At 38.5% G+C, this 22,845-nt stretch overlaps 1 protein-coding gene across 2 annotated transcripts; it reads right to left on the bottom strand.

Annotated features, from left to right (window-relative positions):
* Positions 1-1,141: 1,141 nt before the first annotated feature.
* MGST1 (microsomal glutathione S-transferase 1) lies at positions 1,142-21,422 on the bottom strand. 2 transcript variants are annotated; one of them, XM_082742399.1, is made up of 4 exons: positions 21,131-21,422; positions 14,484-14,630; positions 11,795-11,889; positions 1,142-1,742 (listed from the first exon to the last, which is right to left on the bottom strand). In XM_082742399.1, the coding sequence occupies exons 2-4, from the start codon at positions 14,607-14,609 to the stop codon at positions 1,496-1,498; spliced, it is 468 nt and encodes a 155-aa protein (XP_082598525.1). In that variant the 5' UTR covers positions 14,610-14,630; positions 21,131-21,422; the 3' UTR covers positions 1,142-1,495. The 2 variants fall into 2 exon arrangements, with proteins under 2 accessions (XP_082598525.1, XP_082598524.1); XM_082742398.1 differs by having other exon boundaries at positions 20,971-21,148.
* Positions 21,423-22,845: the final 1,423 nt, after the last annotated feature.

Raw genomic sequence — 22,845 nt, 5'->3', positions numbered from 1 at the left:
TTAAAAAAATAAATAAATAAAAATTTTAAAATGAAATAATATAAAAAAGAGAAATAGGTACAGAATTCTTTGTAGTCCAATAGGTTCTGTTTGTGAACCTCAGAGTTGTTCAAATTATGAGGCCTAAAACACCACACAATGATTTTCTCTTGTGTGGTAAATCTAAATGAACAATTATGAGCAACTAAAAGCACTTTTTAAGAATATGTATTTAAAATTATAACTAATCAAAGATAGCAGAATGAATAATTAATATAAATTTAATAGCAAGTACAACAAAAATGTTGATATTTTAAAAGTTCATCCTTCATTACAAGGATTTAAAAACAGATAATTCCATTTAAGACAAAAAAAATCTCAATCTGTGTGGATTTATATGTGGTTTATAGGTTTGTATGCTTATATAGTCTATTAGTTTTTATATTGATATAGTAATATTTTTATGTAGATCAAATTTAATATCACCGATAATGGGACAAACTGATATCATATGCCTATTGATTTGTTGTGATGTGAAAGACACATCACCAAAAATGTTTAATCTGAATCTAAGAATAAGAAAATAATAGACAAGTTTAAGAGAGATTAAGGTTCATTCTGTAAAACAACGAGCAGTATATATCCCTCAAAAAAAGTCGATGCTACTAAAGACAGAAAAAGAAAGAAAGAAAATGAAATGAAAGAGCTCTTCTATTTTATTGAAAACTATATAGAAGTGATAACAAAATGCTTGTGTGGTTCTCCTTTGATTCCTGGATCAAAAGTTATAGGGATGCCTGGGTGGGAAAGTCGGCTGGGTGACTGACTCTTAGTTTTGGCTCAGGTCCCGATCTCGGGGTCATGGGATCAGGCCTCACATCGAGGTCCATGCTCAGGACAGAGTCTGCTGGAGATTTGCTTTCCCTCTGCCCCAACCACTCATGTTGTTCTCTCTCTCTCTCACGCTCTCTAAAATAAATAACTAAATCTTAAAAAAAAAAAAAAACCTTCAGTGATAGAGCAAAAGCAAATATGCAAAAATGTTAACAATTGGCAAATATAGGTGAAACATATATAAAAGTTCATTTTACTACTTTTCCACTTTCTTGTAGGTTTAAAACTTTTAAAAATACAAACTGGGAAAAATTAAACCAAATAAAACTATTGTTTAAATTCTTTATTTCATACATCCAATTCAGCAATATTGCAATATAGATTTATCACACATGTACTCACCATTTTTGTAGATTTCAAATATTAAATGTTGAATGAATGTTACAAATTATAATCAGAATTTACAACAAGGCACATAAAGAAGAAGCCAAAAGACTTAAGAATTATGTGAAATTTTGAGTACAAATATAAAACAAGAATAAAGGGTATTGGTGATGTTAACATTCAGACTGATTGCCCCATCTTAATCTCTCTGCTCCCCTTCCACATAGAATCTAAAAAAGCATTCATTATAAATTGGAGGTACAGAATTCTCGGAAAATAACAAGTCGTATGACTCTCTTTACAAGTACAATCGGCTTTTCAGCAACCTGTAAGCCATTGAAAAAGTAACTCCATATCCAACAAAGAAAGCCAAAGCCCGATTTGGCTGGGGAAGAGGTGTCAGATACGCGATCGTGTGGTAGATCCGAGCTCCAACAAAGAGTCTGAAGTGCAGGATGGCTGTAGAAAGGTCTGGACCACTCAAGGAATACAGCAGGCCAATACCAAGAAATGGCACAATATTTTCAAGGTCATTCAGGTGAGCTCTGTGGGAAAGATGATTAGCAAAACACTAAGTTCAAAATCCACAGAAATTGATTCATTTTCCCCTTTCTTCTAAAACTAAATATAAAGTTGATGGATGTTAAAATAAGAATTTTTTTTTTTCAAATTGCCTTGTTTCTTTAACCCATTTGGCTTTAATTTAAACTGCCTTATTATTTTTGTTTCTATTTTTAGTGTATCTCAACATATAACAAAGAAGACATTTTGCCCTTTCAAGAATATCAAAACTGCATCTATGTCATAAAACTCACTTCAGTTTTGTAGTTATGAAACATTTTTTCTTCTGAAGAACAATAGCAATTCGCGATTCTTGCTAAAACTCTTCTTTCCAAAAGAAAGAACTTTTAGTTATGATCTTTCTCAAGATTCCTTCCTCACTTCTGCCAGTCTACAGCATGGTTACTCAGACAATCCTTGCCCATTCACCCAAACTACTAGGTTGCCAACAATTAATTTCCCAATTCAATACCAACAATCTTATGCTCTCAACTTCCAAACAGCAGAATACACAAGTAGCCTTTCAAATATGGGTAAGATTTTAGCCAATCTATCCCCAAATTACAAAAAGAATTAGCTAAGTGAGGGAGCAAAGTACAAAAAAAAAAAACCCACAAAAATGATAGACAATAGATACATTTCCTAAATTTAATCTTTATCCCACAACTAGAAGAAGAGCTCCTCTATTTCATAGCACCTTGGATTTCTCTGGCTAGGACTGTGAACAGAAGGCACATTTATTATTGACTTGATTTTTTCTGAAGTGTTTCCTTTTAAAACCTAAAAAATCCCTGTTTCAGTCTCCAGAATTAAAATTGCTTTAGAACTAGACTAGAAACGGAGAATTTTGAGAGAGCTTATTAGCTATTGGGTTTAGCTATTAGGTATTTCAAAATGAAAAAAAAAATTCTGTTTTATGTCATTACCAAAAATTATTACACATGGCATGTTCAACAATCACCATCTCCCCAAACTCCCATATCTCAGCCAAAGCTCTTCATGCTCAGCATATAGCAGTGTGCCCAAACTCCCACAAAGAATTTGTCCCAAATTGCCATGATCTCTCTTCTCGTCCTCTTCCCAAATCCTAATATGCTTCAAGCAATATTCCTAAATATTTTACGAACTTATACCTTGTCCCCCACAACTTAATATCTAATAAGCAGTTTCTTTATATCATTCTTAATTACTACATGTATGTTGGTCTTATTTTCAAGGGAAAAGTGATAAACCCCACAAGGGCAGCAATCCAGTCTTAAAGCTCTTTGATAGTACCCTAATAGAAGTGGTGACCGTAATGTAGACAAAACGATTTCTCAGTGAATGCTTTATTCAAGTACTGGGGCCAGAAGGGAAGCCACTTCAACTCCTAGCCCTTGCTTTAGTTCCTTGTGAGGGTCACCGACATTCCATGAAACACCCAGTGAAAAGGTATTTTCTGCCTTTGAAGGTAGTATATTCTAAACATCTCTCCTTGCCCTACAGACTAAACCCAAACCTTCCTTCTTGTCCTTTTGAATGATACTCTTTATTTCTCCTGCTGCCCTGATTACCTTGCAACTTTCTTTTCATCTTGTTGTACTGAATGTATATATCGTCTCATATTCTTTCCAGAACATGGCGAGAGGGGATTAAGTAAATACGTATGTAAACTGTTTTCTAATCATTACTGACTTCTGTCTGTCCAGAATGCAAGTCACTTTAAGCCACTTATCTTGATATTTCCACACATATTGCCTTATGTTTTTAATTATTTGTCCCATATATGTACGTATGAATTTTCTCAATATTGCATACCTGAAAGTATAACTTTCACCTCATCTGTAGCCCCATTCTGTCCCTGCCATTGGGATATACTAATAGATTGCTTTATATGTGGAAGTAATGGGGGAAAAATCCAGGTTAAAAAAGAAATGAGGATATTGCGGAAACTCTTTATATGAAAGGTATCTCCAAAAGTGAAATGTTACTAGAAACTTTTTGATGGTGTTGATAAGGTCTCAAAAAAATACAACTGGAAACTGGACACCTTGTCTTTCTTGGAGACTCTTCTGTTGCCACACTGAAAAGGCAGTGTCAGATCACCAGGGGGCGCTGTGCACACAGTCGCTGCACCTCCTCAAGGACATGGATTTCTTTGAGAACTAAGGTCAATTGTTCACAACCTGACTAGAAGATTAGTTTCAAAAAAGGCTTTCTCCTCTAGAAGTACAGTCTTCTGGGCATGGTTGAAGAGGGGTTATGAGAGGGGAGAATGGGAAAGAATCTAAAAATATCAAAATAAAATATATGTTGTTAAGCTTTCACATGTGACACTTGGATATTCCCTTCAAACTTACTAATGCTATTTAGGGTCTACTTGTTACCACTTGCAAGTCTGGGCAATGTTATGAGTGTAGGGTCATGATCAGTATCATTTGTGTGATTACCTGCTCTACGAGGGGTGTATAAAAAGGTGAAGACAAAGTTTAAAGCTGTTTAATGTCTCTTTGGTGGTTTTGGTGACTCCACAAAGCCGTACTCACCTTTTCTACTGTTTATTCTTTTTCATCATAACACTGAACAATTTTCTGAGACTCTTTGAAATTTTCACATTGATTCTTTGTCCTGAAACTATTTTAGATCTGCATTCTTGGCACAGTTCATTTTTAAGAGTGGCTGATTGACTCGGTAGGACTGCTAATTTAACAAATATGGTCTCATATTCTTTCTAACTAAGAGAAGCAGAAGTTAACATTTTATCAAACTACCTAGCATAGACCTCCTCTTCGGAGAGAAAAGTTATTGTTTAATAAATAACTTAGGGTTAAATTTTTTGCATAATTTCGGTACTGGAAGAGCAGAAGAGTATTATATGGAGCCAAAGAAGAGCCTGCAAAATGGTGTCATGGCGGGCATTATCTGAGGGGAAGAAGGTGCAGAGCAATTCCCCAGGGAGAGGATGCGGCAGGACACCGTCAGAGCTCTGTCAAACACACAACATGAAATGTCTGTCATAATGGAAACTCTGCACCTCAATGTAGTCAGGCCTATTTTCTTCAGTCAAGTCACATTTTTAAAGTTGGTTTGTTGGGAGTTGAGGAAAGAGCAAAGTTTACATCAGCCTAACAAAATCGAGGCTTTAGAAATATGCACATGTGTAGAAACCCAGATTGAGAGGGAATCTTGAGATTTTATACTGGAGGGAATCTGCAGAAATCTTGGGAGGGGCTTCGGACTTTTGCAGGGAATCAAAAAAAGTTATAATGCAGGGGCGCCTGGGTGGCTCAGTGGGTTAAGCCGCTGCCTTCGGCTCAGGTCATGATCTCAGGATCCTGGGATCGAGTCCCGCATCGGGCTCTCTGCTCAGCAGGGAGCCTGCTTCCCTCTCTCTCTCTCTGCCTGCCTCTCTGCCTACTTGTGATCTCTGTCTGCCAAATAAATAAATAAAATCTTAAAAAAAAAAAAAGTTATAATGCAAATATATATCCTAAAATGTTTAGAAACTCCACCTGGTTCCTGAATTACAGAAGTAAAATTATTTTATTTCAGTATCCAGTTTAGTATTCATACTCACCAAATTGAAACAGTGCATCAAATATACTCATGATGTTTCCTATCTTAACTATTCACCACAAAACTCAATATCTCTAAGTTTATGTATGGCTATGAAAATATGTCGCTGTTTCTTTAACTTTATATAATTTTACTTATTCCTTGAAATGTGCCTAAAACTGGACCACGTTTGGATGAGCATTAGAAAATACTAAATGAGAAGATGGTATATAACTTTGATGTTTCAGATGTGAGAAAAAGGTAACTAATAGATCGGTAAAAGAATCCCATTATAAAAAATTCTGCAGGGGAAGAGGGTTATCCAAAATGCTAACATAGGAGGCTCCTGAACTCCGTTCCTCCCACAGCCACACCAAATGTACAGCCACACACAAAGTAATTACCTCTGAAAGAAACCCAGAAACCAGCTAAGTGACTCCTACACACCTGGCAAATACCCACACTGAAGTGGGTAGGAAAGGCTGAGACCCAGTCTTGCCATAAATCCTATCCTCAACATGGTGTCATACAGTTGAGAGGGAACTCCCAACTCCAAGCTTCTGAGGAGCAATGGGATTGGGCCCCATATTAGTGCCCAAATGTCTATGACTCTCACCCAAGGGCAAAGCCCCAAAATATCTAGCTCAGAAAATCAATGAGGATTGCATCCTCAAAACCCAGAAAACCTATAGCAAACAGAAGAGAAATTCTTAAGGGAGGCAGTAGACTTGTGTGTCAGCACAGAAGGAGCAGGCAAAATTGTCCATCTCCCAGTCTTTTCCTGAGAGGGATCCAATTGCATACTTTGAAATCTACTGCCTAAGTGTCAGCATGCATGCATCTAAGGTTGGGCTTTGATCCTTCCTAGAAACCAGGAAAGCCAGTAGATGTCTTGCCCACCTTCTCCCTCTAACTTGAGGCCAGTCACCAAAATCTCTCTGGAAGGAGCTCATACACCTGTGCACACTCCAGCTTTTGGCTGCAGCCCTAGGGGTGTCTCGATCACCTGACAATGAAAGCTAATGGCACTACCACTCATGAGTCCCATAAAAATACAGCAAACAAAGGATCATTCTCAGCAAACCCAAGCAGTCACTGCAGCCATCACTCCCCATGGCTATATTTAGATCCAGAACAGACAGAGCAGACAAAAATGCTCAAATCTTAGGATCTCCCTAGAAGAGGCTTAACTATATACTTTCCCAGCTACCTGATGCTACCTGAGCATCCAGCTTCCAGTCAGCCTACATCTAGATCTTGACTGTGTTCCTCTCTTTTGAACATGTGATAAGTCTTGGCACACCCAGAACTACTGGGAGCCAGTAGAAACAGAGAAGGCACTTGGACAATCACAAAAGTCTGAGAAACAACCAGAAGCTCAGGCCAGCATGACTGACAAGTTTCATCTCCTACGTGACACCACTCCATCAAAACTTGGAGAAGTGGTTGTTTTATCTAATGCACAGAAACCAATGCAGAGCCAAGGAAAATGAAAAAACAGGGGAATATATTTCAAACCAAAGAACATGATAAATTTATAGAAACAGATCTTAATGAAATAGAAATAAATTGATTTGCCTACTAGAGAGTTGAAAATGATGGTCAAAAGATGCTCACCATGGTCAGGAGAGAAATGCAAGAATAGAGTCAGAGTTTCAAAAGCAATAGAGAATATTAAAAAGTACCATAAAGAAATCACAGAACAGAAGAATAAGATAACAGAACTTAAAAATCCCCTAGAGGGTTTCAACACAGGCCAGATCAAGTAAAAGAAAGGATTAGTGAACTTAAAAACAGGGCAGTGGAATTCATCTAACTGAAGGCACAAAAAGAAAAAAAAAATCAAAAGGAGGTCAATTCATCAGTATATAACATTAGTAAATACTTATGTACCTAACATAGGAACACGTAAATAAGTAAAGAAAATATTAACAGATCTGAAGGGAGAAGTAACAATACAGTAATAATACTAAGGGATTTTAATACCCCACTTTCAATAATACATAGATCATCCAGACAAAAAATCAGTAAGAAAACATTAGAATTACACTCTACATTAGCTCAGATGAACCCAAAAGACATTTTAAAAACACACCATCCAACAGCAACAATACACATTCTTCTCAAATACATATGGAATATTCTCTAGGACAGATCATATGTTAAGCCATAAAACAAACCTTAATAAATTTAAGAAGTTTGAAATTATACCAAGCATCTATTTCAACCACAACAGTATGAAACTCGAAATCAATTACAAGAAGAAAATTGGAAAATTCATAAATACGTGGAAATTAAACAACATGCTACTAGACAACAAATGGGTTGAAAATTAAGAGAGATTTTAAAAAGTCTTGAGACAAATAAAGATAGAAACAGAAAATACCAAAACTTTTGATATACAGCAAGGGCAGTTCTAAGCAGGAAGGTTATAGTGATAGATACCTACACCAAGAAAAAGAAAGATATCAAATAACCTAACTTTAAACCTCAAGAAACTAGAAAAAGGAAAACAAATTAAACCCAGAATTAGAAAAACGAAGGAAACAACAAAATAAATGAAAGATAGCCTAAAGACACAATAGAAAAGGCCAATGAAATGAGGAACTGTTTTTTTAAAAAGATGAAATAAGATATATCCTAGACTTTCCAAGAAAAAAAATAATGAAGGATTCAAATAAATAAAATTAGATTTGAAAGTAGAGACATTCCAACTGACACCACAGAAATACGAAGGAGACTAGTACGAACAATTACCAACAAACTGGACAACCTGGAAGAAATGGACAAATTCCTAGAAACATATAACCTACCAAGACTGAATAATGAAGAAATAGAAAATCTGAGCAGACCAATTACTAGTAATGAGATTGAATCGGTAATCAAAAACCTCCCAACGAAGAAACCCAGGTCCAGATAACTTCACTGGTGAATTCTACCAATCATTTAAAGAAGAATTAATATCAATTCTTCTCAAACTCTTCCAAAAAAGTAGAAGAGAATAGAGCACTTCCAAACTCATTTTACCAGGCCAGCACTACTCTGATACTAAAACTAGATAAGGACACTACAAGAAAAGAAAATTACAGGTCAATATCCTGACGAACACAGATAGGAAAATCCTTAACAAAATATTAGCAAACCAAATACAACAATCTAATTAAAAGGACTTAGAGAATCATACATTATCAAATGAAATTTAATCCAGAGATATAAGAATGGTTCAACATCTATATATCAATACCACATTAACAAAAGAAGGACAAAAATAGTAAAATCATCTCAATAGATACTGAAAAAGTATTTGGCAAAATTCAAAATTCCTTCATGACAAAAACTCTCAACAAATGGGATATAGAGGGAACGTACTTCAACACAGTGAAGGCCATACAGGACAATCCCCAGCTAACAACAGACATCATACATCATGAAAAGCTGAAAGATTTTCCTCTAAGATCAGGAACAAGATAAGGATGCCCACTCTCACTTCTGTTCAGCATAGTTTGGAAGTCCTAGACAGACCAATTAATCAAGAGCAAAAAAGAAAAGTCATCCAAATTGGAAAGAAAGAAGTAAAACTGTCTCTATTTGCAGATGACATATTATACCAGAAACCCTAATTCCACTAAACAACTGTTAGAACTAATACATGAGCTCAGTGAAGTTGTAGGATATGAAACCAGTACATTTAAATCAATTGTCCTTTTTTACACTAACAATGAACTAGCAGAAAGAGAAATTAAGAATTCAATTTATAATAGCATCAAAAAGAATAAAATACTTAAGAGTAAATTTAACCAAGGAGGTGGAAGATCTATAACTGATGAAAAAGTATAAGACACTAATGAAAAAAATCAAAGAAGACACAAATAAGTGGCAAGAAATTCTGTGTTCACATATTGCAAGAATTAATACCATTAAAATATCCAAAGTGAGCTACAGTTTCAAAGCACTCCCTCTTAAAATCCCATATATTTTTTAGAGAAATAGATAAAACAACTTTTAAGTTTGTAGGAAGCCACAAAAGACCCTGAATAATCCAAGGCAATTCTGAGAAAGAAGAAAAAGGCTGGAGGTATCACACTTACCGATTTCTAACTATATTACAAGACTACAGCAATCGAGGAAGTATGCTACTGGCATAAAAGCAGACACACAGGATCAATGCAACAGAATAGAAAACCCAGAAATAACTATGCATTTCTAGTTAATTAATTTTTTGCAAAAAAAACTAATAATTTAAAATAGGAAAGTCTCTTTAATAGTCTGTTCAATAAACTGTGTTGGGAAAATTGGATTTCTACATGTGAAAGAATAAAACCAGACCCTATTTTATACTATATACAAAAACTAACTCAAAATAGATTAAAGACTTGAATGTAAGACCTGAAACCATCAAATTCCTGGAAGAAAACATAGAGGGTAAGCTCCGTGACATTGACTTTGGCAATGATTTCTTTGGATTTGACACCAAAAGCAAAAATAAACATATGGGTCTATATCAAACCAAAAAGCTTCTGCTCACCAAAGGAAATCATCATCAAAATGGAAAAACAATCTATGGAGGAAATACTTGCAAGCCACATATCTGATAGGTGGTTAATATTAAAAATACACAAGGAACTTGTACTGATCCATAACAATAATGACAGTAACCCAATTAATAAATAAGCAAGGACCTGAGTAGTCATTTTTGTCCAAAGAAAACATCAAAAACCATTGATTTGATCCAAAAGTCATCCAAAAATCAATGGATGATTTTTGGATCAAATCAGCCATTGATTTTTGGATGACTTTTGCATCAAAATCAATGGTTTTAATTAGCCCCCCCCCCTTAGGATGGCTACTGTCAAAAGACAAGAGATAATAAATGCAAAAATGGGCAAAGATGTAGAAAAAAGGGAACCATGTTGGTGGGAATGTAAACGTGTATAGCAACTATGGAGAACAGTTTGAACATTCTTCAAAAAATTAAAAATAGAACTACCAGAGGATCCAGCAATTGCACTTCTGGGTGTATATCCAAAAAGAAAGAAAAGAAAGAAAGAGAGAGAGGAAGAGAAAAAAAAACCCATTGTTCCAAAAAGGTATCTGCATTCTCATGTTAACTGCAGCATTATTCATTAATAGCCAAGATCTAGAAACAACCTAAGTGTCCATCAACAGATGAACGGATAAAGAAAATGTGGTGGGACACCTGGGTGGCTTGGTGGGTTGGGCCTCTGCCTTTGGCTCAGGTCATGATCCCAGGGTCCTGGGATTGAGCCCCGCATTGGGCTCTCTGCTCAGCAGGAAGCCTGCTTCCCCTTCTCTCTCTGTCTGTCTCTCTGCCTACTTGTGATCTCTCTCTCTGTGTCAAATAAATAAATAAAATCTTTAAAAAAAAAAAAAAAGACAATGTGGTATATATGTGCAAATGGAACATTATTCACCCTTAAAAAAGTTATGGGCAACAACATGGATGAAACCTGAAGGCACTCCACTAGGTGAAATAAAGCAGACAGAGAACGACAAACATTGTACGGTATCATTTATACGTGGACTCTAAAAGGGGAAAAAAAGTTAAACTCACAGAAACAGTAGAAAGGTGGCTGCCAGGGGCTGCGGGCGAATTAAGGAGAGGTTGGTAAAAGGACACAAAATTTCAGTTACAAGGTGAGGAAGGCCTGAGGATCTAAAGTGTAACATGGTGACTACAGTTAATAACACTGTACTTTATAATTGAAATTTGCTAAGAGATTAGACTTCAATGTTCGCATAAAAAAACAAAGGGGGTGGTAAATATGGAGGTCATGGATGTGTTAATGGACTCCAAGGGGATAAACTTTTCACAACATATACGTGTATCAAACCATGATGCTGTGCACTTTAAATGACTTACAATTTTATTTGTTAATTACAGTTCAGTAAAGGTGAAAAAGAAAGTTGGCAATTTACATGACTTTATGGCAAGGATTAAGAAGTATACCTTTAGAACTAGAATTCAATTTGCTTTTTAAAAGCAGTATATTAATTATATTATTAGGAGGTTGTACGGATGGTATCTTGGCTTATTGCTTTTCATTGTTCATTGAATTCTCAGTACATTAAACATAATACCTAGAGAGGAGAGACAGAAAGGAGGGCGAGATTTCCCACATTCATATTTTGAGTCTTAATGCAAAAGTATGTTCAGCCTTTCACACACGCTGACAGTCTTATCTCTGGAGAAAACAGGACAAAACTGCAAAAATTCACCATTTTCATTTTATCTTCTCCCTGTAATTCTTTTTGAAAAATCCCTACAGAGAACAAAGTCATTAACCCCAACAAAGCAGGAAATGGGCAATGTGTGCAACTGCAGGGAGAGTTGGCTTCTAGATCCCTGGTTTTCTACAATTATTATACGGACTAGTTAAGACGGCTGACTTGTCTCCCTTTTTATGATCCCCAACAACTTCACTGAACTCCTTGACCAAAATTCTTTGATCAAGTAAATAATTTCAGGACACAGCTGGTTTACCTCCGTACGCGTTCCACTCTGTCATCTGTCCGAAGATACTTCTTGGCATTTTCTCCTTTGCCAAAGCCAGCACAGTCTTCTGGGTTAGCAAAAACCTATTCCAAATTCCAAGAAAAAAAAAAATGTATTTCAAATGCAAAATAACATGGGAGTATGCTACCTTGTAAGTTACTTGCATTTTAACATTAGAAATACAGGCATCCAGGTTGGCCCTTATAAAAAGAAAATTTGGAGCCCACACATGGGGAGGGATCTATACTATAAGTTTTTCTTACCAGTACAAAGAAGTTTTAAAGAAAAGCATAAATAAGAACTTAAATAAAAACTAATGTATAAAAATAGTGAAAAGAAAGCAAAAATGAGGGGCGGGAAATGTATTTTATACTTGGTTAGGATATGTGTATCTCTTTTCTTTGGATTGAATAATATAGTGAAATATAAGAAGCTGAATAGCATTCCTAAAAATACCAAGTACATGTTCTAGGGCATATGCTCATTTATTCCTTCCTGCAAATTATTATGCTGCCTGATATGATTTCCCCATCCCTTGAAACTTGAAAAATGTATTTTAAAAATATTTAAGTATGTTCTACTGTTCAATAATTTATAATAAGGAAAAACATGAACTACAAAATTAGCCTAATTTCAGCTTAGAAATCCATAAATATTATAGTATTTTTCTTAATGTGACACAAGCATTTATTTCAGATAAAGATGTTAAGAAGAACTGAGGGGAAGGGATAAGATACTCAGCTCTTGAGGTCAGCTTTGTCTGTCTTGTTTCTAAGTAAATGCTTGGCACATGCTAGATGTTCAATAAGTATGTTTCAAGTAAGTAAATAAATGTATTACAACGGGAAGTGCATGGGATTTGAGTTAAAGCAATCTGAATGAGAATCTCAGCTTCCCTCTATTTTTATTTTTTTTTTACAGATTTTATTTATTTATTTTAGAGAGAGAAAGAGAGAGAGAGCATGAGAGGTGGGAGGGTCAGAGGAAGAAGCAGACTCCCCGTCAAGCTGGGAGCCCAATGTGGGACTCCTTGATTATGACCTGAGCCAAAGGCAATCACCCAACCAACTGAGACACCCAGGTGCCCAGCTTCCCTCTTTATCGGTATATAACCTTGGGTAAGCTACTGAACCTCTGACTTTTACTTCCTCATCTATAAAATGGGGGGACCAATGCCCATTTCCCATGATAATACTAACAATTCTATTACTTCACACATACAAAGAGCACCATAAGGCTCCTGGTACGTATCACAGGCACTCCACACATTTGAGCTCTTTTCTCCTTTTCTTCTAAGCTACGCTTAGTGCAACTCTGTTTATAGAGGACATTGTGGACTCAGAGAATAGGCATCCACTCTACAGCCTGCTGCTCTGACACCTGGACCCCACAGAGACTTAAATATGTTGGTAGGTGCCCCCATTAAAATGAAAATGCCCTTGGGAAGGAATTATACCTCAAGATAGTGACAGGGGAATAACTTAAGATGACTGTAACCTCCAGAGAAAAGCAAGTCTCTGAAGGACAAAAACTCAGGACAGGCGGAAGCACCTGGGTGGTTCAGTGGATTAAGCATGGGACTCTTGATTTGGGCTCAGGGCTTGATCTCAGGGTCGTGAGACTGAGCCCCGTGTCGGGCTCTGCCCTGGGCATGGAGCCTGCTTAAGATACTCTCTCTCTGTCCCTCCTCCCCTGCTCACTCTCTATTTCTCTCAAATAAATACATAAAATTAAAAGAGAATGAGAAATAGGTGGTTTCCAGAAGAAGCTGCTGATTAGAGACAGGGACCGCACCAATGGAAATAGTTCAAGTTTATCAAGGTAGCTTTGCTCTACCTGCCTCTTATTGTGTTACAAACCCGGCTTGGGTAGAGGATATACTTTTCAAAATCTTTCTAACACCTTCCCCAAGTCTTCAGTTTAAGAAAACAAAAAGAAAAACAAAAACCATTCTTATGATGCTGGATATAAGTAGCATCCACTTAACAACTCAGAACTGCACAAAACTCAAATGCTTTGGCCCAGTCATAAAAGGCTATACTGATAGGGGTGCCTGGGTGGTTCAATGCGTTAAAGCCTCTGCCTTCAGCTCAGGTCATGACCCCAGGGTCCTGGGATCGAGCCCCACATCAGGCTCTCTGCTCAGCAGGGAGCCTGCTTCTCACTCTCTGCCTGCCTCTCTGCCTACTTGTGATCTCTGTCTGTCAAGTAAATAAATTTAAAAATCTTAAAAAAAAAAAAAGAAAGAAAAGTCTCTACTGATAAAAAGGACTTAATTCTCTGTTCCCAAAGGCATATCCTTGACCTGAAATAGAACTAAAAACACCAGCTAACTGTCTGAAAAATGAGTGTTTTCTAAACTCTATTTGGCAAAATTAACTTCAAAATCACAGAGTTTTCTTGAAAACTTTGATACTCCAAGAAGCTCACAGACAAAGCAGCCTGATGAAAGGCAAAAGCCACAATGAAAAAACCACTTACTAGCTTCCAGTAGAAAGTACCTGTTCCATAAATATATCAGATGCATCTGTACCAAATGATGACATATTGCATTTGCAACTTTAAATAATGTGCCATTGGGCTTTACCAAAAAGAAACATTTTTTAAAAGTAAATTAAGAAAATTGTTTTCCAAAATGCCAACCCTTAAAGGAAAATATTGCCTCCAAATGTCTTACCTTTCTTGTCAATCTATAGAATGCAGTTGCAGTACTCATCAACATCATTTTTGAAAGAATAATCGTTGTATAGGAAGTAAAGGCCATGAATACTTCATTCTCCATTAGCTCGGTGAGGTCCACCATTTTTCAATTTTGGTCTGGAATCTTAAAAAGATTTTAGACAAGATAGGAAAAGCAGACATAAATACCTCAAATAACCTGACAGTCACTCTGTGTGCTTGTATTGCAATATTAACCCTATTGTTCTTCAAAGTATCTTTGGTTATTGCTGGAGAAATAATCTTTTCTAAAATTTCAAAATAAATAATGTATTTTTTTCTAGTTCTGTAACATTAAGCTTGAAGATATCAAACAAGCATGAAAATGTAAGGGTATGAGAAGCAAAAATAAATGGGAAAAATGCTGTAAAGATAGACTAAAATCCTACTATAGGATCAGGATAAACCACAAGTTGGACACAAAAGACCAAAGGTCATGGATTTCTCTTTATAAACATTAAACTACATCCATAGCAGCACCATTAATGTTTGATTAGAAGTGCCCAAGTTCTGGGGCATGTGGCTCGTGCAGTTAAGCCTCTAACTTTGGTTTCAGTTCAGGTCATGATCTCAGGGTCCAGACACTGAGTCTTGACTTGGAGGTCTGCTTATATTCTCTCCCTCCCTCTTCTTGTGCCCCTCCCCTCGGCTTACGCAAGCTCTCTCTCACTCTCTCTCTCTCTCTCTCAAATATATAAAATCTTTAAAAAGGTAAAGAAACGTCTAAGCTCTAATATATGTCCTGCTTTAGAAATCCAGCTTACAGCTTTTTGTCATTTCAATAGTATTTCAGATCCCAGGCTACAAGACCTGAATTCCCTTCCCACTGTTTGGTTGTTACCTTTGGCTGAGAGATTTGGCCTCTCTGGAACTAAATTTCTTCATTTATAAGATGGGACTAGGAATAGTTCCTAACTTACCGGTTTGTTGTCAGGATTTAACTGCGATAACATGTGGAAATACGGAATACACTTATACTTAGCACAGCACCTGGCCCCTGAAGAACCCTCCATAAAGTTTGGTATATTCTTATGATCATCATTAGCACCATGATTTTAGTCATTAATACCAAGGCAAGAGAATAAGGAGAGGCAGGACAATGGAAACAAAATGTGGGGAAAATGCAAAGCAAGGAAGTGGTATTCAGGGTACTCTCATAGAAGGAATAACGGAAGCAAGATTAACTTTATATAACTCTTCCTGTTGCTTTACCTTCCACTAAATGTAACTGTCTGGAGTTGGAAGCATAACTGGGAATGTACCCAGAAGGAAAGCGAAGGCATCCTGGTGATACTGAAGTCAAAGTGGGTAAGGACTTAGGGCAAAGCTTAAAATGTAAATTCCCTACTCTATCGGGTAGCCATTCTTTTTAACACCCTCTTGATCCGTTCTGTTATCAGCCCTGCTGTCTGCTACTTCTCTCTCTTGCACATAAACACACATCTTTGTTCACACCCAAAGCTTAAACAATATTTAACCTGCTTGTCATGGAGCACAGTCTCTTGGACACAATGTCCATTCCTGCCTTGGAGATTCGACCCCTGTAGGCCACCTTACCAGACTGCCACTGATCAAATTCTGATCATTCTATCCATCTACCAATAACCTGTAAATCTGCATCTTTTTTTGTACCCTGTGGCTGGTCATATAGCTACGTATTGCTGTGAGTATGATATAAACAACATACACATACATATATGCTTCATTTTCTTTTAAGGTTTTATTTATTTATTTGACAGACAGAGATCATAAGTAGGCAGAGGTAGGCAGAGAGAGAGAGGAGGAAGCAGGCTCCCCGCTGAGCAGAGAGCCCGATGTGGGGCTCGATTCCAGGACCCTGGGATCATGACCTGAGCCAAAGGCAGAGGCTTTAACCCACTGAGCCACCCAGGTGCCCCAATATATGCTTCACTTAACAAGAGTTCACTCTATGTCCAGCTATGCCACATACTTTATGTGTTATGTAATCTTTGTCACTATACTAGGACAGTCCTCATAACTACATGCATTTTACAGATGAAGAAAATGTGAATCAGAGACATTAAGCAGCCAAGCTAGGACATAAACTTGGGTCCCTGACGTGGTATCTTCTACACTACACTGCACTGTCTTCTTCAAGAGACTGGAAACTGCTCAATGCAGATTCAACTAACATTGAATGAATGTCCGCTCTGTGGCCGGCACACCTCACACCTCACATCTGTTACCTTGTTTCTTCTCCCAACAATGTTACAGGGTAGGTAAGATTGCTCCCATTTTTCAGATAAAGAAACCAAAGCTTCCAAAGTAACCCCTATTTTATTTTTCTGTTTATTTTTTGTTTTGTTTTTAAAGACTTTATTTGAGAGAGAAAGAGAGCAAGCATGCCTGCACAAGCTGGGGGGTTGGGCAGAGGGAGAAGAGACCTCCTGCTGAGCAGGGATTTCCCCCCCCCCCCCCAAATAGGAACTTGATCTCAGACCCTGGGATCATGACCTGAGTGGAAGGCAGATGCTTAATCAACTGAGCCACCCAGGCGCCCCAGTCACCCCTATTTGAAAGGTGGCCTGAATATGTACTTTGGATTTAAGCAAACAGAAACTGTATGTTTCAGTTTAAAAAACAAAACCAGGAGGTTTCTGGTGGATCAAGTGGGTTAACCTCTGCCTTCCGCCCAGGTCATGATCTCAGGGTCTTGTAATCAAGACTGCATGGGGGGGGGGGGGTGTCTCTGCTCAGCAGGGAGTCTGCTTCCCTCACTCTCTCTGCCTACTTGTGATCTCTCTCTCTCTGTCAAATAAATACATAAAATCTTTAAAAAACAAAACAAAACCGAAAGCATACGATACATTAATCCACCTCCATAAGTCAATAGTCTTGAAAGCACAGAATGTGATATAAGTTCTCATTGCAAAGTAATACTTTTAGTACCATTTAATGTATCTGCTCTTGTTCTGGTAGTGGGGGCAGGGGTTGGGGAGGAAGTCATGAATAAACTGTGCTATCCTTCAAAGCTCATGTAAAGTAATTAGCTTAATAAGGGATCCTTAAGTACTATGCCTCTGGACAGAGATCTGAAGAAACAGCAGAAATATTAATTTAAAAAAAAAATTAAGAAAAGTTTATTGGGTCAGAACCGTTATTATTTAGCAATAATTTTACAACTAAACAGTTTCTGTAGGTCGCTACAGATGTTTACAGAATAAAATGTACTTAGCAATGGAATGTAAGTTCAGACAATAGTTTCCTTTCAGTGAAAACTGGTTTTGAAAATGTAGAGAAAAAGTGGAAGCCTTCCAGAGCTGCTGGTAGGAAAAGAACACGGAGATGTCAGCAGTTGGAGGAAAAGGGCAATGCGAGGTTTTTTCCTTTCATTGTGAACAGCACATTGAAAGCGCACCTCGCGTCAACAGTTTTTCCAACACCAAGAATGTGGCTTAACTCCTCAAGTCTGTCATTTGGGGAGACGGGCCAATGCTGAGCCTCTGACTTCACATCCTAAGGGTCCATGAACCACTTTCCAGAGACCAATGTCTTGCACTTCCAGGATACACCCAAGGGCCAGGTGAGGAAGAGTAAAGACAAGACACTGAGAAACAGAAGTGATCTGGGGAGAGAGTATGTGCTGTGGTGAGCACTGTGTGTTGTGTAAGACTGATGAATCACAGACCTGTACCCCTGAAACAAATCATACATTATATGTTAATTTAAAAAAGAAGAAGGAGGAGGAGGAGGAAAGAAAGAAACAGAAATGATTTACAGTATGGAATAAGACGGTGCTGGCCTAGACTTTTTTTCCAAAGCTGATTTGTCAGGAAGTTGTCTTGGGCCTACATCATGGCTGGGAACTGCAGTCAATACAAAATTATTGAGGCACCTGGGTGGCTCAGTTGTTACTAAGCGTTTGCCTTTGGCTCAGGTCATGATCTCGGTGTCCTGGGGCAGAGCCCCACTTCTCCCTTTCCCTCTGCCCCTTCTCCCACCCCTACCCCTACTCGTGCTCTCTCTCTCTCTCTAATAAGCAGATAAACCCTTTTAAGAAAAAAATCCCCACAAAATTTCTCAACACTTTTTACTAGAGAAGGTCGCCAGGAGGGAGAAGAGTAGTGTAGTAGTATTAACAATTAAGAGGGTAAAGTGTTAAGTGCTTTGAGTATTCTAGGAACGAGGTATGAATAATCTAAGAAAAGACAAAACATGAAACTCGGTTACGAATTAGAAAGAATGCAATGTTACAAGAATGAATTATATTTGTCCAAGGGTATCATTCCCTTCATTGTCCACCACTGGTTGGCATAGCAGATAATACCTCCATTTTATTCACCAGAGAGCTGGACTCAGGCCAAGATGACCGCCTTTGAAGGGACAAAGAGCAGTGCGGAGCACATGGAGACTCTGGAGTCGGACTAGAGTCCGGCTCTGTCACTTACTGGTTGTGGTTTAATTTCTCTGGAACCTACTTACCTTACCTGTATAATGAGGTTAATAATATGTCCTACCTCACAGGACTCTTGTTGAGTATAAAATGAGGGAAGTCTAAAGAGCTTAGAAAAGCAAGGGGAACTGGCAAATGTTATGTAAGTATTTAGCAATAAGCTCCTACTCTGGCTCTGTTCTAGGCACAGAGGAGATCATTTGAGGGTTTTCAAAAACCTTTCCCATTATCTCACTTGATATAGAAGATTCTAAGGTAGTGGGAGTAAGCAGTATCTGTTCCTGCCTTTAACATAGAAGGAAACTAAAGCCTGAAGAGATAGTGAGTAATGTAACCCAAATTCACAGTGGAGGAACCAAGACTGGAACCAAGTTTTCTCAAGTGTTTAGCTCATGGGCTATGCACCCTCCAGGCTAAGAATTCTAGGCCACTCTGGTTTTCTGGGAGCCTTTTTTTCTGTCATCTCATATTCCTATTCTGCCCTTCTCACCCAAATACAGCCCCTAACCCCTACTGTTTCTCTTACAGTTGAGTCTTTATCTCTCAACCATGCAATACTCCTCTTCTCTTTACAGGCTCTGAGCCAGAAAAGGCAAAGGTCTCTTCTTATTTATGGTGGCATTGCAACATCAATATTGCGAAACACACAAAAAATCTGGTCACATACCCCTGAGCCATGACTCTGCAATTTCATATCTTCTAAAACAAACCTAACACTAACCACAAGATTTAAAAAATAAATAAATAAATAAATAAAAGGATAGTTCAATGGCCTTGTTGCTGTTCATCAATTCTAGATTTTTTTTGAACGGGGCAAGGTGAATGCAGACTTGGCCTTCTGTGCTTCAGAGCCCAGGTGCTGGGGAGAAAATGCTGGGGCTCTGGAAGAAGGTGAGGTAAGGCTGTTCTCAGGGGCCCGTGCTGACCTCCTTTCCCAGTGATTAATAAACTCCACTCAAAAACAAATGCTAAGAAAAAAATTGTACTTGTCTACCACCAAGAGCAATATTCAAATTCAGACTGATTTGCCATTTAAAAAAAATGCCCAAAGTCCCCACATAATCCTCTTATTTTGGAAACAGCAAAGGACAGCAAACCCTATTACTATCTTAACTCCCAGTACAGTAACCTCCACCCTCCCCCACAAAAGGTATGCAAAAGGTATGTGCAGCTTTGTAGTCAACGCTCTACTTGAAGAACTCAACTCTTAAATGGTGGAAAGGCTACATAAACTGGAGGATCTGGGGAATTTTCCAAGTGACCGTACAACCACGGTTGTTTGACTAATGGATGATTAATTATGACCCACTAGGCACTCTCTTGGAGAGAAAGCAGACAGAGGGCAAAGGAGAAAACAAAAGGGCGCCTCCAAGCCTAAAAGGTCTTAGGAATATTTCCAAGGAAGCAAGGAAATGGGAGATTTGCATGCACCTTCTCTCCACTCTCCCAGGCCAGCCTCAGCAGTAACATCTGAGGCCTCCCCTCCCAAATAAGTTTCCCATGACTTTCTCATTCACACTGGGGGGCTGGCTATAGTATCAGACAGTTTATCTCCGTTCTCCTGCACTTTGTTATTGTTGTTATATTATTATTATTAAACTTACTGGTTTTCCTTTTGCCTAGCAAAGTGAACCCCGAGAAGCAAATCCTTCTTGTACTTTTAGTAGGTGCAAAGGCCAATGTGTCCAGACGCGCCGCAAGATTCCACACCCTTAGGCTGAACCCAAGTTGTCTGAACAGTAACGACGTCCTACAGTACTACAACTTGCGTACAGAGCGCGGAGTACACCGAGACCCTGGAGCCAGCCGAGGTTCAGGGTGAATTCGACTCCGCCACGTAAGGCTTGTGATTTAACCTTCCTGGGACCCCCAGAGTTCCAGGGCGGCGGGCAGGCGGGCGGGGCGGGGGTGGGCGGCGTTCAAACCGGAGTTCGCTTGGCTTGAGAATACAAAGTGAGTAACTCACCACGTAAACATAGAAGACTTACCGTCCTAAGTTTTTTCCTGGAGTCTAAGCATGGGGAAAACTTACCTACCAGGGTACAGGAACTCAACTCCCTTGCAGAGGCGACGGACTGAAAAGCCAGCGTTTAGCAGCAAAAGGGAGCAGAGAAGTTTCACGCCTGCAAAGACCTCTCAAGCCCGCCCCCTGCACCCACTTTGCTCCTCCCCGCCCACCGCCTTCTGCTCACCCTTGCCTGGCGCGTTCCTTCCCGGGCACCCCGAGTAGGGCTGCAGCAGCAGCGAACCTGCCCCAGCCCGCGGCTCGCGCGGGCACCGCGGGGACTTTTACCGCGGCACCGCGCCCACTCTGGCTAATTTCCAGTTAATTCTTTCTCTAGGCTCGCTTCCAGCGGAGTCGGACTCCCAGCCTCGCCAAGCACCTCCCCTAAATGGCCTGATTTTTTGTGTGCAAGAGTAATCACCGCCCACCGGTTCCCTTCTCCGACCCCCCTGCGGCGCCTTTCTTCCTGTTTCCACTACTCAGTGGGGCGGGACGTCAGCGGTTAGGATCTGACCTCTGTTTCCTCGGACTTTTCAAGCACGCGAGGGGGAAAGCAAGGAAAAGGCGGTTCACTTTTACTCAGCTGGAAATCATTTTTTTTTTTTAAGGTTTTAATGTTGAATTTTGAAAGCTTTAGAAGCTTTATAGAATATTTAAATCTCTAGGAGGAGAAGTGATTAGAAGTCATTCATAAAATAAAAATAACTGAAAATAACTGAAAAAATAAAATTTAAATTTAAAAAGTCATTCATAAGATTACCTTCCATTGAACTTCACTCTGCCCCTGGACTAAGGCACGGACACAATGTCAGGTTTAGTAAAGATCACCTATGGTCTTCCAAACCTGCAATCCCAAGCAACTTGCTTCCTCACTCTGACCCCTCATGTTCAAAGTCCAAAATGGAATTGGAGGAGATTATACTGGATCAGTTCATTACACAATCGGCTTAATATGGTTTTCACAGGGACATTGAGGGCAGTGTTTTAGGAAGGCATTGTTAGTCTAACTTCAATATCTAGATTCGGGATATTTCTAAGGTTCTTCATACTCACAAAAATATTTATGGATCTAGCATCCATGGTTTTATCTAAAACTATTTAAGGATTTATGTTTTCAATCTATGTTACTTCTCTCCTGGTAATACTTCTCACACATTTACCACCTGCTCTGTAATACACTTCCTTCTTCTCTTTCTTTTTTTGTCCCAATTTTACCTCCTTCAGGTTTTAAGGGGCGGGACTAACTGTCTAAGATTTGATAGACAAGTCCGTGTTCTACCAAAAAAGGAAGTAGGACTTAACGATTTGCCCTAGGAAGCAGAAATTAATCACAAACCTGAGAACAATGCTTGTATAAGCCCATCAGTAGAGTACTGAGAAATCTAGCAACCAAAGATAGTAGTACTTCATTTTCAGGTCTGTATCTTCTGAAAATTGTATTAATTTACTTATTACAGTAAAGTACTCTGGAACCTGGCGGTAACACTAACTGGAATAAGACAGACTTTGAGATGAGTCTATTCTGAATTCTCACTACAGGAGTTTAGTAATTTTAATTTATTATGAGGTGATACAGCCCAAACCATAACATTACAGAAAAGGTACAGAGAGCAATTATTAAATTATTTGATCTACAGATTTCCAGTTGAGCAGTTCTAACATGTTTTTGAAAAGAATGGAACACCTGACTCATCTGATGCTCTAATTATAAGATGTATTCAAACTTAACTAATCAATGAATAAATCCTAAATTCCTGCTATCAACAAATCGTGAACAATTATTGCCTATCCGTCATATATAAGACAATGTCTGTAGTACAACATTCGCACTCGACAGTAATAAATTTAATTCAAAAGACTTTTATGAAGTAAATACAAGGCACTTGGCTTGATGCTAAAATC

This window comes from Mustela nivalis (assembly GCF_964662115.1).
Source record: "Mustela nivalis genome assembly, chromosome: 7".
Taxonomy (NCBI): domain Eukaryota; kingdom Metazoa; phylum Chordata; class Mammalia; order Carnivora; family Mustelidae; genus Mustela; species Mustela nivalis.
Note: the sequence above shows the minus strand (reverse complement) of the source record. Positions and strands in the feature narration are given on the sequence as shown.